Genomic DNA, 18,786 nt, shown 5'->3' on the forward strand with positions numbered 1-18,786 from the left:
CGTGTATACATAGAGGAATTGAAATATATATCTCTGGTTCTCCGTAGCAAAGAGATTTGAGTATATCCAAAATACTGAAGTGAACTACTACAGTTATGGTCAGTTTGGAATCTCTAGTACCTTCTCACAGGTAGTAATCTTATCTTCTAAACATGCATGAACATATAAAATATAAATGTGGACGGTGCTAAGCACTTATATACATTGTTTTTTTATTCGAAACTCATACTTTGCACTCGCAAAGAACCAATGAACAGATGGAGCAGTATATCGTTTTATTTCTACACGTATTCTTCTCTGTAATATAAAAATTTTGTTAGGAATGTCTAATATATCTGATGTATGTATTTAGTTATTCAATACTAAGTATATGCTGTCCATCTAAGATATAGGCAAAACTAAACTGGTTTGCTTGGATCTTCATAGAACACATATTTGCATAAACAGATACAAAGTTCACTTTAGCTATTAAAAAACAAGTCAACAAGAAACTGGAAAAGGTAAACTAATTTACGTCATACAAACCATTTCAAATATTTTTATCAAACTATCTGTATAGTTTATGTTTTTTTATTTTAAATATCCACCTTTTGTTACCAGTGTTTAATATATGTACAAAATACCGTCAAAAATGGTGGAAAACCATCACTGAGTGATTAAAGAAAATTTTAGAATTTGTCTCTATCTCCAAAATAAACTACTCTTCACTTATTTCATTAGCCTTGAAGTGTTCTTTAATCACAAAATTTGTGGTAAAAATTACACAGAAAAAAAAAGTTAATGGGATCAAAAGTAACGTGCTCTCTGAAAGAGAAAAACTTAAATAGCACTTGAGCCTTTTTCACTGTATTGAGGGTCAGAAAGTAGAAAACGCGGAGCAGATATCGTGACAAATTTTAACTGTTTCAACTGTACAGAGGATAAAAAATATTTGATTGTTATAAATTTTTATTTTCCTTTATATATTAATTTACATTTATTCCCACTTAAAACTTTTTAAACACTGACTTTATAACGTTAGTAATTGTAGGTTTATTTGTAGTTTAATTTAATATTAGGCCAATACTTAAACGTAATGTATGTTTGGTTGAAACTACTTGGTAAATTTCATTTTTCTTATGGCTACAACTCAGTGCCATAAAACTTTCGAGTTAAACTGTTTTGCTGTTATATCATCGAAATTATCACAAAAGAAAAAAAAAAACCTTTATAACAAATCAACGTCAATACTGAACATTAGACATAAACACCATAGGTAGCCTAAGAACAATCAGGTGATAGTTTTGTTGCTGAGCGATGATGTACATTGTAGAGAATTACCGGAGAAGGAACGTACTCGATGGGGTGACAATGGGGATAAATCTTCTACAGTTACTGATACAAATATATATTTTAAAATTTATATAATTTAATGAGGACAACTTTAGAGCTTAATTTATAATTTGTTTAGAGACTTTGCAAACTTTGTTATGATGTAGTATATTTTATCTATAAAAAATTGCTACGTTATTAAAATGTACGTTACAGATAAGAGAAAGTATTTTTCTTGTAAGTTATTATGCTTATGTTTTTATCTTTAAACACTTTGTCATTGTAATCACTTCAGATGTTTTAATCAGAGCTTAGCTGCTGCTTATGTGCAACCTACCATGTCAACAGGTAGACGCAAATAAAATAGTACTTTTCCTGTTCACACACCATATTGGCATGAAGTGTTATTAATATAAACTGGCCAGAAATTCCATGGGAACTGTGATATTTGTACATAAAGTTAGTAATTTGACAAACTATACAGTATGATTTCAGTATATAATGCTGAATTAAATCATATACATTATTATGTAATTGTTAAATTTTTGCAATGAATCTTGAGTTGCAGTTTCTTAATTTGTTCTATTTGTCTTGACATACATCAGATTTATCTTTAATTATGTGTCCTTAACATACAAAATGAGTAACTTTTATGCAGATTTTAAATTTTTTGTTAATTGATTTTGTTAAACTAGTAATAATATTGCAACTTTTTTGTGACTGGGTGACGTGTGTAGTGAAGTGTTTATTTAAAAAGATAATTACCATAGATGCAGTTTTGTAGTTCAAGTGTGATATTTTACAGTTAGTTTAGTATAATCTTAGTAATGAACAACAGACTTAGTAACACTAGTAAAAACACATTGTAATACCTGTGTATATTTTAAAAGAACCAATGTAGTATCAATAGTTTATTTTTCATACTTAATACTTTTTTGAAAGCAACATGTATTCTGTAATGAATTCTCAAAACACATTTTATTACACTAACAGTTCTTTCTCTTGTTTCATGTTTGCTTTCTCTTTTTATCCCCTTTTTACATTATTTTTAAAGCATGCTCTATTTTCAGGTTTAATAAACAGTATTCTAATTTTTTAGGATGAAAAATACGTAGTGATTGGTGCCCCTGGATTCTGTGAATGGACAGGTGATAAAAGAGATATAAAGTATAGATATATCAATAAATATACATGTAACAGATAAGACATTCTGATGAATCTCCATTTCTGAGAAGAAGAGTGTCTAGTAATTAGATGTCATTGTGAAACATGTTAATCAGTTGTACAAATACAAGATGGTCCAAAATTATGTTTTCTATCTTAAAATTTAATAACTAAGGAAATACAATCGTGCAATTTTCAATGTGTAGTAGCCCAACTCAAACAGTTTGTAGTATAGTGTTTGCTTTTCACTTCAGTGAGTAATGTTATCCTGTTAAATGGTAACCATGCAAGAACAGGCTCAATGCATCATTTGGCTTGCAGAGATCAAGTGGTGCAGTGTAATTACACTGTATACATAAAGAAAAGTATGGGGGTGTGTTAAAGATATCATGCTTTGCACACCTATAGAACCCCCCACTGGGACAGCAAGTAAGTCTGAATATACAGTGCTAATAATCATGGTTTTGATTACCTTCAGTGGACACAGCAAATGTCTCAATGTGTTTTTTTTTTGTGTGCAAATATCAAGGAGCTAAAGACCAAGATAATGGACACCTTTGCCACTGGAACAGCAGTAATATTACAGCAAATGTGGACTGAAATCAAGTATTGATCAAAGCCACTGATGGTGCATATGTATAAGTGTGTTGAAATATCAGTAAAAACTGTTTGAGATGAGATGTTGTAAACTGCATGTTTGTATTTCCTTAGTAGGTTAGTTAATTATTAAAGTTTAGTGTAGGAAATTTAATTTTTGTGCACCATGTAGATTCAGTTATTTATTAACATTGAAAGTTTTTAAAGTATCTGTTAAGTATGAATTTTTTTAACTTTATAAATCTAAATAGCAGTTAATTCTCTTGAGTAATTTTTAAAATACAAGAAGTTGATTTTTAAAGGTTTCAAGATTTTGTTATGTTGTCTAAATAATTTTATTTGTTGTAATTTTTCACACATTATTATATTAGTCTTAAATTTTTTATTTAAATAAGCTATATTAACTTTTGAATATAGTTTGATATTCTAGTATTTAACACAGATGCTGATGAAGTATGATCTATAATTTAACTGTTATTGAGCACTTTTGTTTTTATTGTAAATCCATATAGGTTGAACTAAATGTAGGATGTTAAAGAAATGATTCTGGTATTCTTTTGAAAATTTAATTATATATAGATTCATCTAATTCTAAAATTTATGCACAAGCTCTGCTCAGATACTGGAAAAATGTGTTCACTTGCAAATAATTATGGCAATATTTCAAGTTCAAGAACTTCAAAGTATCAATAGATAACTTTTGGCCACCTCAGTAGTTAGTTTTTGCATGGTGTGGTTTGATATCTTGTATTAGTTTTAATTATGTTTAAATGCAAATTTATTTAAAAAACTTCCATTATGAAAGCCTCATGCACAAATACTGTAAACATTCTTTGTAATCATAGTCTGTAAAATGTTTTACACAGAAAGATTTCTATACCACTGTTTTGTAATTTTTAAATATTGGAAAACTGATTTTTTTAAAATACTGAGTAATATTCTTTTATCTAAAATTATGCCCAAAGTAAAAATTGTCATTGTTGTTCTTTTTTAGGTACAGGTTTAGGATATCTAGTTAATGGAGGACCCCATGACCTAAGTGAACCTGCAATACCCAACCCTCCATTTAAGTATCGCCATTATCCATACATAGGTAGGTCTTGATAAGTGTCTGGATTTAGAAAATTATTTTATAACAAGTTTGAAAGTAAAAATTAAGTTTTTTTAATGCATATATAGAGAATGAATACTTATTCACTATAAAGAAAGATATACTGTTGAAATATTTTTTCAATATTACTGATGTGTCCAAAAGTTATATGTGAAGGAAGACTTGCAAACTAACAATGAAGCTTCTGATAAAAAATCGTTTTCTCAAAATGTATTTTAAAACCTTCAAAAATAAAATGTTAAAGAATAAGATGTGACAAAAATAGAAAAACTATATCAACAAAAATTATAAACAAGTGGAAATATTAATATTTAAAGGTATCACTAACATGGATATCTTAATTTAGGCTATTCAGTAACTACAGGGCACTTCTTTGGTCCTAAAAGTACAGAATCAGTGGTCTTGGGAGCTCCAAGAGATGCCAAGGCTAATGGAATGGCAAGTTGTTATTCGTAATATTTTTACTAATAAATAAAATCAGTATTGGAACACTGTATAAAGCTTGTTAAATATCTTTGTTCATCATTGCATTGGTGGGTTTGTGACACAAGACCTCAGTGAAATTTGTATGCACCAAATTTATTTGGTTATTAAACTCTTAGAAGATTGAAAACATTTTATGTAACTTGTTTATGCACTGTTTACAAGCCTGGATCACATGTTACATTAAATGTTTTGTAATTGAATATTTGAAAAAAAAAAAACATTTCAAGCACACAAGTTTTGTTGGACTGATCATCAGAACTTCATAAATAAGTAAAATACAGTTCAGTACTATTTGTTAATTGCAGTTTAAGCAATAGGTAAGTAATATATAAAATATTATTTATGATATTTATAGCAAATGTGAAGTAAATACAACGAATGTTTTTGTAAACTGGGTAAATAAATATTTATGAAGGGATAAGAGCTGTAAGAACATGTTAATGAGAGTTACAAATTAATAGATTTATACAAAATAAATACAGATGTTGTTGTCATAGCAAAATGTTTCAAAGATTTGTGTCTTAAAGAAACAAGAAGTTTTCAATTAATTTTCCAAATTAATTTTCTTAGTTTGAGAGGGGGGGATCAATCCAGTGGGGCTTTGGGCACACTTGTCACCCCTTACTCCATTCCTCATTGGGATAATAAGTTGGAAATCCAGCCCACATAATGGTTATTTACATACTTGTATGAAAATGATTATCAAACCTATGTGAACAGTTCAATACAGAGGTTAGGGCACAAGTAGGTACTCCCTCGGAACATGCCTAATTTGGACAGTATTTCAGTATGTTGCTTCTACAAGTATGTAAATGCAATTCCAAAGCAGGTTTTTCTATTATAATGAAATATTATATCCTTCACATTTCCTCTGGTTATAGGTACTGGCCCTTCAGAGAAGTATTTTCTTAATGATGGAGTCAAACCACTCCATCCTGGATATGAGTTTCCTATACTGCTATAAATAGCTAAGGCAATCCTGTACCATTGCTTCTTATCTTTGAACACATAAAACACAAGAGCTGAAAAAACTTAATTTTGGACTTGCAGTCTGTAAGATATAGAAATATTGTATAAACTATGACTAGGTATATAATCCTGTATGTACTGGTAATTAATAAGAAATAAATTGAAATTTAATCTCCTAATTCCATGAAAATAGGGCATGAAAATCAAGTAGCTAAGCCTGAATTAAAAACACATGTAAAACACTCAATTAAATATAGAGCATAAACTACACTGAAATCAGTGAAATATAATTAGTATAAAATATAGTACAGAAAATAGAAAACACTGCACATGTAGGGCAGATGAATAAATCTATATATGAGTGGTAAAATGTAACTTAGTATGAATGGTTACTATGAAATGCTGTAGAACAACATGGAAGTGGAGATATGCTGTTTATCAAATTAAAGTTCTATATAAAAAATAGGAGCAAATATGAGAACTCTGGTAAAAAATATCTTGTATCTAAAAATGTTTATTACCATCTGCAGCAAGTATAGTAGAAAATAATGTTAGCTTCTTCCAACTTTAAAAACACAAAAGCATAAAATAGATTATAAAAAAGTAGGTTTTGCAGAGATAAACAAAACTCATGGTTTCTGTATTACATTTATATATGATATCAATAATTTAAATTGTGAAGTTTATCTTTCTTCAATATTTTAATGTATTACTTTTCTTCCAGTTTTTGTTTAATATGATTTAAATTAAAGAAAACACTTGAGGCATTGTATTAAAATGTTAACATAAATAAATAAAAAAACAGTTGCTCACTTATCCTTGAAAACAAATACAATTTATACTTGTATAATCAAATGATTGATTTTTAAAATGTAACTTATTTTATGATTTTTAGGTTTATATCATTGATGGACATGATTTTTTATTTTCCAAAGCTTTCACAATACAAGCTAAACTGGAAGGGAAACAAGTGAGTAGTTAAAAACTGAGTGGTTAATTCAAGAAAGTTAGAGAATAGCTTTAAACATATCCTGAAAATAATTAATAAAAATTAATTTAAAATTTATTCTTTGACCTGCTGCACAATGACATTAACTTGTCAAACATATATCACAAATCATTACATTTAAGAAATAGTTGTCTTATAAACAAATTGCTAGTTTCATAAACAAATTTCAATGAAGTTATTTTAAAGCATATAGTGAAATAGTTTTTCAAGTGTAATAACACTGTAAATACTTACTATAATATGGGTAGTAAAATATCTAATAGTTACAAATGATGGATCTGAACCTAATATTATTATTATAAAAATAAACTGTATATAAAATAATTTTGTTAGAACTAAGAATAATAACATTAGTAACTATATTTCAGCATGATGTGAATTAAAAATAAACTGACAAGTAAACTTTAAAATAAAAATTAAGGAATAAAGATACACATCATAAGTATGTCTCTCTTGAGATATATAATTTAATGATTCAGCTATGGTATAACAAGACAGGCTTGATAACTGACGATAAGTAAGTTCAAGCAATTATTTTGTATAATGTCTAATATTCACTTTCATTTTCTTTCTTGTTTGTAAAATAATTTTAGAGAAGAAAGTATTAAAGCTGTATTCATACTGTTGGTTGCATTATTTGTCAATGTGGAAATAATTTTTAATGTAACAAATATTACAGAAGTTTACATTGCAAGAATTTGATTCAAATATTTTCTAAATCACATGTGCCAAATTTTTCATAATGTTATGAGTAGAAGCTGTGTTATTCCAGTGTATTTTATATAAAAAAATATTTAAGATTACTTTTGCACTATTTTATACTGGAATATAGAATGTTTAGGAAATTTTTAATATCTTTTCAAGAATTTGTTGTTCTTACAGTCTTGAATTATTGTACAGAACTGTTACTTACAATTTTTACAGATGGGTGGATACTTTGGATTTACAGTTTTAGCAGTCAATGTAAACAATGACTCACATTCAGACTTACTAGTGGGTGCACCTTTGTTTTTTTTAATAGGTGCTGGCTATGAAGGTAGAGTTTACCTTTACCTTAGTGATGGAGCTGTAAGATTTTGTTTTGTTTGGAAAGTTTTGCTATATTCACATTCTCATGTGAGAAATGTAGAATTTCTGTGAAATAGCTAAAATTGTAACATGGTGGTTATATATTTTTTCAGTGTATGTTGTTTTATACTTGGTTGGTTTGTTGACCTTATATTGGTGTGTTCTGTATTCTAGGGTTCTTGTTATAAAAAATTTAAAAATAAAGTAACTCTAACCTAATGATGATGGTTCAATACTACAAGTAGAAATACAGTAATTATTAAAATAAGCCCTACCTATTTTAAAAGTTGATGTTATTTTAAATTAATTATTTTATTTAATAAACTCATTAAACATTACTTATAAAGATCAATGGACTAATAATTTTTATCAGTTCCACAGATGATGTAGTAAGAAAATTGACTTTTAAGAGTAGTTGAATTAGAATAATGTGAAATATATTTTGTTTTTATTGACTATATTATAAGGTAAATAAAGAAAATTATTTTATTTAATATTTTCTCGTTAGACAATGGTGTTCATCTAATGTGTGCATTTGAATAGTAGGTAAGAATATTTTACACAAACATGATCTCTGTAACATTTAACCAGCACATCAGATTATTGGTTTCATGTCATGTAAAGAGTTTGTTAATGTATATTTATTTTTGTTGTCATGAATCTTTCAGAACAGGTCATTTTCATTATTTGTATACATTATAAAAAAGGTTAGATAATTATGACTTTAACTGTTAACTATAAGTTGCTTTGCTTTTAATGTAATAACTCTGTATTTATTAAAGCTAGCAAAATATTTTAGTTACAAAATATCCAGCTTTTCAGGTTTAATACTGATAAGGACTGTTGATGATGTTCTTTGATAATGTAGGACTCCAACACAGAATTGTTTAGAAAAAAAAGTTTGTACTTAATGTGTATCATACTTTGATGTATCATATTTTTAAAAAATGCACTTACAGGAAGATAAGGCTATTAATTCTGTGGTGTTGGATCTGTAGACCTTATTTATGTTGCAGATGTCATATAAAATATCATTAAATCCTAGCTTTAATAATTATAAAATATATAGGGTCTTCAGCCTTCACCAGTGAAGCTGATGGGATCAAAGGCAGTTAATTCTCGGTTTGGCTCAGCTATAGCGAGGATGGGTGACTTAGATCAAGATGGATATGAAGGTAAGTGAAATCTGTAAGCTAGTATGTAACATTGGAATATCCAGGATATTGTTTTAAAAACTGGTTGCAAGTATAAATGCCTAAATATACTTTGTTGTTGTGAATACCTGAGCACAAAATGTTTTTCCTTTATTCAAGTAATTTTATTTATTATGTGTTTTGATATCCATAGGTAACCAAAGTACATTATTTTAAGAATGGAGTTTTTTTTCTGGAGTACTTACTTCCTTAATGTGGAATTATGTGGAAGTTGCCATGTTTCTCCCAGAGTGTTTGTGTATGTAACACTGGATTTTCTTGAAAATATTTATTAAAGTGAAGATTTTATATACTTTTGGTTTTTACTATGTTGTTTTAAAATGTTAAATTTATTTTTATATTTATTTATTTTGAGCTTTCCTGTGTTCTATCAACAAACTAGTAAATGAAGGTAACTGTTTTTCTTTCTATATCATGATATTTGTCTCAACATTTGAAACATTTAGAAAACACTTGTTACAGTTTTATACCAAACTATATGTTCTTTTCCAGGACGTTATATCGTTTTATTAAAATGACAAATATTTTGCCATGACAGCTTCATCAGATGCTCACCTACAGTGATACAACTGGTTTGATTAGGCTATAGAACTGTTAATGAATGGAAGCAAATATGTTGCTGTAATATTTTTGAAGTAATTAATCATTTGATATTTAATAGGCTATTTTATAATTCATCATTATATTCCAGTCAGTTGCTTTAAAATAACAGGGTGGCCACAATATAAATTGTGTAAAAATAGTACTAGCAATGTAGGATATGCAGAGAGACAGAACTTGAATGAGTTTGAGTGTTTGCTTGAAGTCATTTAGCCTTTTAGTAATTGCTTCTAAAACTACTGTTTTCTGCATTTTCTTTTGAAATAATTCTAGTACTGAATCATGATGTTTTCTGTGAACTTTAAATAAATATATAGTGTACTTTTCTTTATATCTTTTTGATTTCACAATATTGTTTAAAACAATATATACGTATGTCAGAAGTTGATATGGGTAGAATATCTGAAACTGAATACCCTCAGTGAAAGTACCTGGGAATCCAGGTTCTATTTGAGTGGTTAGAAACAAAACTTTGATTAAATTGGTCACATATATTGATCTTGGAAGGATCACCTATTTTAACTGTTTGCACTACTATTCAGTAGTGTGTTATCTGTCAGTCAGTTAGTAAACACCAAAATGACATTACATAAATTACATTACTTAACATTACAGTTTGTACTGTCATTCCATCAATAAAACATGAATACCTTGAGTCATGAGAGTAATTATGAACTGAAGGCTACAACACAACATTACATATGAATTTCAAAAGGAAGAAATAAAAGTATTTGTTACTCTTAATATTTTGCTGTTATTTACTTTTGAAACAGAACACTTTTGAGGATCCTGCTAAATTAATCTACTTGTAATATCTCTGTTGTAATTTCCTGAGGAAGTACATCTACCAGTCTGTCTAAATGTAATGTTCCTTACATCATAGATAAGTTAAGATTGGATTTACTCAGAGTGGCCATTTTCAGTAAAAGCTTTTGGGAGATCATAACCTCAAACCACCCTTTGATCTACTATTTTAGTACACTGTTGTCTACATTTATGTGCAAGTAAAACACTACAGCCATGATTTCATGGGCAGAACAGTTGTAACCTCAATAGAGGAACAAAAGCAGCTAGAATGATATCAGCTTCATGATTTTATTAACCATTTGTGATGTGAAAATTGCATGTAGTCATGAATAATTGATAAATTTAAAATAATACTATATTAATAAACAAAGATAGAAACTTATGATATATCTGCATACCACACTTTCCTCCTACACATTACACAACTTTTAAACACTGGTGAAATATAAGTGATGCTATAAGCATATGATAAACTAGTTAAGAATAAGTGAAAAGATTACAAATTATATACAGTAAATGCTTTCTGACATTAATTTTATGACACATAAAATTAATCTTTCAACATAGCTCAGTTCCAGTTCACAATGCTTATAAAAATGAGGAATAATGTATTATTAACTAAAGAGAAGAAAATATATCTTTGACAACGACTCTTATGCATGAAAAAGTGTACTTTTTGATTGACGTGAATTTCATCTTATTTGATCAAATGGTCATTGATTAAAAACTATAAATGGAAAAAAGAAGCAGAAAATTACATGGTACTCAAATGAAAATACCTGACAGTGAGCAGGGCAGTGTTTTCTTAAGTCATATTGGTAGTTGAAGAGCCATTGGCTTCTTAGATTGCAGGGTAAGACGGTCAGCAACGTCATATAAAATCAGCATATGGGATGATCTTATCAGTAGAATCTTATTATCCAATGTTTTAAAATTAGCTTTAGTCTGAACAAGAAATCAAAAAAGGAAGCTAAAATTTATGCTGGCTGACTTTAAGTTAAAAATTTAAAAGCCTGCACACAATATGTAATACACAATGAAAGCAGTCATTATTTATTACAAAGACATTAACAATGTGTGTGTGTGTACCTGCTTACAATACACTTTACAGCTGCTGCTTTTAGATGTGTCTAGTCCAGGATCAACTGTCAGGTTCATTTAATGCAAGTTTTTTCTGTTAAACTCATTATTCACTCAGTATGATACATAATGAACCACATTACTGGACATTTTCATTACACATAGGTGTAGCCATAACTTGTAGATATACCTGTACCTGTACAACTGCTGGGTTTACAAGATTGTTAGTGTAGTAATTTAGTTTATTTAGTGATTTAATATTTAATGATATTTAGTTTTTGTAAAAAGACTGTTAAAAAGTAATTATTTTAAAAGCAGTAGTTATGACAAATTTCATTACATAACTTGGTTTATAGTTCAGTTGTTGTAAATTGACATCACATTACTTGAACCTTCTCTATTTTTTGTTATTGTCACATCATAGCATCTTGTAGTTTGTAGAAAGTTGTAGACCTCAGTTGGGCAATATACATATATAAATAGAAACAGAGAAGACCAAGTAAGTGCAAGCAAAGCTACATCAGAAACTCTTAAGTTAGTGAAAGTGAAGTTAGACAGCATGATTGTTAATTTAACTATCATGGTCAATATTTAAAGTCAGTTTCACAGTGATAAAGTATTTGAATGTGTCTGTGGGAACTTTGTTATGTTCTGGATGGAATTGTAGTAATCCACAGGGTGATGTAAGTGAATCTACTGCAAAATGTACATAAGAAACAGAGAAGAGAAAAATAATTTATTTTGCCAGTTGGGTTCTAAAGTAATTGAACCAGCTTGTGAAGACTGTTGACAAAAAAAGAGAGTTATATAAAGTTTTAGGTACAACTGTGATGTCCTATAGTGTAAAGAATTTGTATACATTTGACTTGTTTGAATATATTATTTTGAAACAAGCTGATTGTATACTGTTTGTTTATTGTTCAAATTTATCACTAACAAGTCACAGACACTTACTATAAAGAATCTGAACTTACAAAAAATTTGAAAATAACCACTGTGTTTTAGTTGGGTGATTCAAAAATGTTATTGCATCAATGATTCTTTTAAACTAAACATTTCTTTCATTAACCTGGCTATGTAATTATCAGAAGCCTCAATATTCTTTGGGAATGAGTTCTATGTGAAGCAAAAAAACTTTATTAGCTAAGTATATTACAATTAATTTGAGCATTCTAATCATATCGTCAGTTTGAATGGAATTTTATGACAGAACTTATCATAATTATTTTATTTGGAAGTTCCAAACCTTTATACAGGACAAAATATGTGTTATGAAAAAAACAGAAAATTCTTTATAGTAAGCAATTAACTTGTGTTTTAAAATGTGATCTTAAGCATTTATCTTTTTGAAAGAATATAATTGCATAATGCTTCCAGATGTTGCTATTAGTGCACCATATGAAAATGATCATGGGGCTGTATATATTTATAATGGTTGTCCAGCATCAGGACTCAAACCCCAATACAGTCAAGTAAGAAGCTGATACTTATTAAGTGGCTTTACAGATAAAATTTCAAACTTTATTGATCTTACAAACTAGGAAATAATAAATAACTTTAATAAATTTAGTGATGACTTATCATTAGGTAAATAATACATTTAACCATGATGACTTATCATTAGGTAAATAATACATTTAACTATATAGAAAAAATGGTCAAATTAAGTACTACTTATAACATATAGTTATATAGTTAAAAAGTTTCTTTATACTTTTAGCAGCTTTTTTAATTTTGACATTTCCATGAAATAGGAGACATAACATATGTCATTACTATGTACAATGTATGGTGTTTAATTTATGATCTGGAACATTATTGATTAATGAATTATATTGTTTTAATATAAAGACTTTCAAGTAGCTCATTTTTAGGCTGTACTTTTCTAAAGAATGTGATTATTTATTTTTGATAGATGTGACTGTTGTTTGGATAAATTAAAATGGGTGGAAAACATTATGCATTGATTGTGACAGCTCTTGCACAGGTACATTAAAACAGATAGCTTCTTTTTTTATAGTTTTATGGTTTTGCCAATACACACGAGGCATATAAGGAAGCTTTGCAAAGAAAACGAAAATTAAGTCATTTATTTTGTTTATTGATTAATAAAAATTCATGTAGATTAGATGGTATGAATTTGAGCATTTAAAGAGACTGGTTTCCCTATAAAAAATTTGATATAATATACAAAACAACTATCCCTATCAGACCTGTTGTTTTTTATACTAATGCTCCTTCTTGCAAACTGGCACACTAAGCATAAAGTATTTTCAAATATATATCTGGTTTTAAACCTAAGTTTTGCATAAAAATTCTCTGGAGCTTGTAGAAAAAATAAAATATGAAAGGATACCAAATAATGCCACAATTGTTTCCTTTGATGTTCCTAGTGTTTTCACCAGTATGTTTGTTAATGAATGTAAAACGTATTTAAGTGATGTAATGAATAAAGAAAAGTAAACACTATACAAACTTAGGAATTAGAAACAATAAAAAAAAACACTTGCTTAGATCAGAACTACTTCAAATTTAATGACCAAATATATAAATACAACAATGTATTAGCTAAGGAATTTTTTCCTCTCTCCTTTGCTTGCAGAAGTTTTTTGTGGAAAATTTAGAGAATAAATTGTTTAATGATAAAAATAATGCAAAAAAAAGTTAAATATTGGTAATTTGGTTTGTCTTTGGACAGGATCCAAACATCAACTCAACAATTTTGTAATCCTTCTAAATTAAAAATACAAATTTATTAAATTTACTATGGAATTTTGTGGAAACAGAAAAATTATTTTTTTAGATTTTAACTTTGAGATAAAAAACAGCATAAATTCCTTCAAACTCTTCAGAAAACCAATTTATAGTGACACCATCATACATAACTTTTTTAAGATATCCAGTACCTCACAAACTTGTCACTTATGAGACTGAATCAAAAATGGCAAAACAAATTGCTGTCAGCAGTTATTATAAGACAGAGTTAGTTAACTCATTGTTTAAAAGGTTGAAAGCAAAAATTTTAAGTCAATAAACTCATATATTGTATCGAATGATACAGAAACAGAACATATAGTTTAAGATAAGCTACGTTGGAAAAACCTTCTCATAAAATATTTAATGCACTGAACAGCATAACCTACAGCCTTCTACTGTGAAAATAACTTTGGAAAAAAGTACAAAAACTGTGGTGTTTACCAGTTAAAATGGTCAAGACTGCAAATAGCATATTCATAGGTCAAACAAGATGTTCCATAGAAATGAAAATTAAAACTGGAAATTGAGGAAAATGGATTCAATCTTTACATTCCATCTTAATGAAACTAAACATCAACTTGGTAAAAAAACTGAAAATTTTTACATATCTGTAAAAAAGGTAAAGAAATAGATAGCCTGAAAATTTTAGAAATAAATTGAAGTTTAAAAAGAAATCCAGAAAATCTTTTAAAAGACCAAACAACTTAAGCTTCTCTCCACTTCTTACTCTGTTTATCTCTAGGTGGATGTAAAGGTCACTACTGGTTCTTTGTTTAAACACACACAAACCTGTTTCAAAACATTTCAGTCTAATAATGTTCTACTGGTGAAACCATGGTCATAAATAAATAATGGATTTATGAAGCATACAGTTGTCTTGTTTTTACTTAATATTGTACTTTTGTACTTAACTAAAGGAAATGAAGATTTAACTTATTAATAAATGGAACATTTATATCTAATATAATAGAAAACAATATTCTTTCATATCTAAACATGAATGATACCTTCTATTCTAACAAGAAAATTTTTTACCTAAACTAAAGAGAGTGTACTTCTACTTTTATTTTATTAAAGTGAACACACCTAATTTTAAACCTTTAAACTAATCACCTTTAATTACTTGATATTTAATTTTTGAAGTGTTCATTTATTATTCTATTTTAATAATAGAAACTGTAAGTCCAACTCTTTAAGTATCTGTCTTTTCTCTTTTATCTTAACCTGTGTAAACTTTGTTTAAAATACTTTCAAACAATAGCTAATCTTGTGCCCTTTTATGGTTACTTATTCATGAACAATCTTTTATTTTATAGGAGATTCTATTTATCATTCAGCAGACTAAATTTGTATGTTTTTGTGCATTACAATTTTCCTTATTACATATCAGCTTCAAAATCGCTCATTTCTTTAATAATCATAACTTAAAAAAATTTCTTCTCATGTGTTTTTAAGAAAAACTTAACTGATTTCCACAGTGATTAGTGGATGGTTTCTTCATTATTTTTTTCTCTACTGTTTTGTCATGAATTTGTTTGTTTGTTTTTCTGTTTAAATCATGGAATTTTGTTTTTCCTTTACATGAATAAAATCCTTATTGTGTGTGACCTCACATCATTGATTTTATTTAAGAATCCCTCTCTCCAATGTTTATACCAGGGGATGAATATAGAGATCTTTTGGAAACTTTGTTCAAGAAACTTGTCATGGGCACTTGAATAATCTTCCAGTCATCCATGCTTGTTTTTTTGTAGATACTTTCCTTTGTACCTGAGGTATCTGGTGATTTTGAGGGACATTTTGATCATATGTTTTTTCTTCTCAGGAGGATTTATACATGACTCATGCTTACTTATTTTTCAGAGTCTCATTTAGATTCTTGAAGTTCAGATATAGTTATTCTGATCTCTGCTGTGTGGTTTTTAATAAATTTGGAGCCAATGTCTTCTATTTCCTTGTCCTGTGTTTTTTTACAGAGAATTTGGTCAAACATTTTGGTGTTTGTAGAATGTATTTTAAACAGGCCATGTCCTGACCAACATCCAAATCTACATTTTGTAATTTGTTTATTTTTGCCGCTGTTTATGATGTGATGATTTCCACAGAATTTGAATTTTGCATCATATGAATAAGGCACTACTCTTCTACTGAGTCTGTGTACATGATTTATATAACTGTGCCTCATTTCTTAGAAAACGTTTGATATAATTTTTGTAATAGGCCATATCTGCTCTTATTTTCTAAGGCCATTTTTGGTTTTGGAAAACCTTCTGGTGATTTTTTGTTAGCCTTCTTCATCTGTTGTGATCTAGCTGTTAAGGAATAGAGACTGTATCTTTCATGATATGAGTGATTTGGTCTTGGTTCTCTAAGCTAAGATTTCTCTTTCACCTTAACCCTAATTCTTAATGTGCTGAAGTTTTGTTAAGTTTGATATTTTATTATTGGTGTTTACAAATGCCTCTCTTCTTTTAAAAAACAAGATTGCAGTCTATCACCAAAAGTTTTTTCAAGTGCTTACATTGACTTTACAGTTGGCTGATCATAGTTTTTTCTCTAAGTGTTCACATTATTTTCTAGAACATTTCATTTCTTTGATCCATTCTGCTAGTTCAACCATTTCATTATAATCATAGACTGGTTAAGTTCTTGGTGTACAAATTTTTCATCACCAGATCCTTAACGAATCTTTGGAATTCACAGTCACTAGTTAATATTTTCCAAGATCTTTTCTTTTGCTTGGACTCTCTCTTTAATAGTTAAAATGTAGTCACTTCAATGAATGTAGAATATTTGTATCATGCAATCTACAAACTCTTGAGCAAAGAGTGCATTCATAGTGTATCTGAATGGACCTCCAGATATTTATTCTCTTCTTTTTCTTGTTTCAAATCACAAAGTTAATGGGAGCCTATGTATAAGTCTTTCTGCTGTTGGTCAGTTTTTCATCCTTTCATTTTACTCAGTTTCTTTGTTGGAGTTTGTGGAAGTTTAAGTGAATTGACTAAAGTTTTTCTCTGTTTTGTTCATGGTAGAGTTGTTTTTTAGTTAATTCCATGTTCTAAGCTGAGTGACGAAACACTTTTTTTTTACTTTGGTTGTCTATTATTTTGCCACTGGCTTTATCTTTTTTTGGTACACTTTTTTTTTTAAAGAGATGAATAACTGTGTTATTTGAATAAGTCAGAGGATGTCTTTTTACAGTCATCTCAGCTGATAACCATACTTCTCAGGTTGATTGGTTAGTCAAGCCTTCCAAAGTTCAAACCATTGCTTGTTCTGCTACTTATCTAGCTGGAAGTCTCGCCCAGCTTAAGTCAGGTTTAGCTGCTATTCCACTATCTTTCTTTTTTATGTAATTGCAGATGAATTAGATCCTTAGTTTCTTGTATTCTTATTGATTGAGTGCTCTTGCTTTTGATAACCTGTCTGAGATTTTGGTGATTTCTGCTCAGTTTCTATTAGAGGGTGCTGTTAAAGAACATTTGTTTATCTCTCCAAGAATAATTATATCCTTGCACTTTGTTGCTATTTCACAAGTTGCTTCTACTTCCAGTGATGATTTTATGACCATCTTCAGGGATTTAGCAGTAGGTAATGCTATGTAACTGAAAATAAAAGGTTTAAAGGGAAGTCACTTATGTATTTTTTCAATTATCATGTTTTGAAATTCTGAATATTGATTGCAAGGAAGCTTTAATTCAGTTCCAACAGTACAACTTTTAACTATTCCATTGAGGTACATTGCTCTGTGTACTTAGTTTAAATACATGATGGGATGTAACCAACTGTGTGTTCCACTAAATGTAATAACAAGAGTTATACTCTTATATAAGCATTCTCACTTGGATGATGTGCCTTTTCTGACACATTCCTAGGCTTCCTGTTAAATTTAATGTGGGATTAAGATTGATCGTACAACAGCTGCATCTCTTTGTACCTCTTTCTATCATAAGCATTTTGACACAGTATCTGAACAGAATGTTCCACTTGTTTTGTGCAAACAGTTTCAAACAGTTCTTTATACGATGCCAACCCTAGAAGTAACATGATGATATAGACACTTTTACATCAACAAGTTTTCAAACAGTTCTTAAAACAATGCCATCCCTAGAAGTAACATGATGATATAGACACTTTTACATCAACAAGTTTTCAAACAGTTCTTTATACAATGCCAACCCTAGAAGTAACATGATGATATAGACGCTACTATATCAAGAAGTTTTAAAACAGTTCTTTATATGATGCCAACCTCAGAAGTAACAGAACGTTCCACTTGTTTTGTGCAACAAACTTCTGGACAGATAATATGGTTTTACAAGGTGGCTAGTTTCCTCCAGTGGGCAGTGGTTGCTTTCTCTCATTCTATTTAAATTCTCATTTAAAGATGAAATCCTATACTTGAATTTCAGATTTATCATATTAAATAAGAATCAAAATATGTGCTAACTACTAATGAACGACTTTCTTATTTTTTTTTCTTCATCTACAAATCTCTGAAAAGAGTAAGAAACTGCTGAATATGTAGTGTTACTGATTAGTGAAGAGAGATTTCATGTAATATAAGATAGCTCATGGATGAGTAATTGAGTAATCTCAAAAATGGTGTA

The 18,786-nt window shown here is 28.9% G+C and overlaps 1 protein-coding gene across 9 annotated transcripts in view; it reads left to right on the top strand.

Moving 5' to 3' along the window:
• The first annotated feature begins 313 nt into the window (after positions 1-313).
• Positions 314-18,786, top strand: part of LOC143233903 (integrin alpha-8-like) — a 44,678-nt gene continuing 26,205 nt past the window's right edge. For 2 of the 9 annotated variants that reach the window (XR_013018383.1, XM_076470772.1), the window contains exons 1-6: positions 1,561-1,770; positions 2,411-2,459; positions 4,067-4,165; positions 4,530-4,621; positions 6,534-6,608; positions 8,785-8,890. Coding sequence is in view for 8 of the 9 variants with exons in the window: in XM_076470772.1 (XP_076326887.1) it covers positions 1,744-1,770; positions 2,411-2,459; positions 4,067-4,165; positions 4,530-4,621; positions 6,534-6,608; positions 8,785-8,890 (448 nt within the window). In the remaining variant the exon portion in view is untranslated. Of the gene's footprint in view, positions 501-843; positions 1,371-1,560; positions 1,771-2,410; positions 2,460-4,066; positions 4,166-4,529; positions 4,622-6,533; positions 6,609-8,784; positions 8,891-18,786 lie in introns of those variants that run through there. The other 7 variants (XM_076470767.1, XM_076470769.1, XM_076470771.1 and 4 more) reach the window with 6 other exon arrangements.

The sequence above is a fragment of the Tachypleus tridentatus genome, chromosome 12 (genome assembly GCF_004210375.1).
Source record: "Tachypleus tridentatus isolate NWPU-2018 chromosome 12, ASM421037v1, whole genome shotgun sequence".
Classification (NCBI taxonomy): Eukaryota; Metazoa; Arthropoda; class Merostomata; order Xiphosura; family Limulidae; genus Tachypleus; species Tachypleus tridentatus.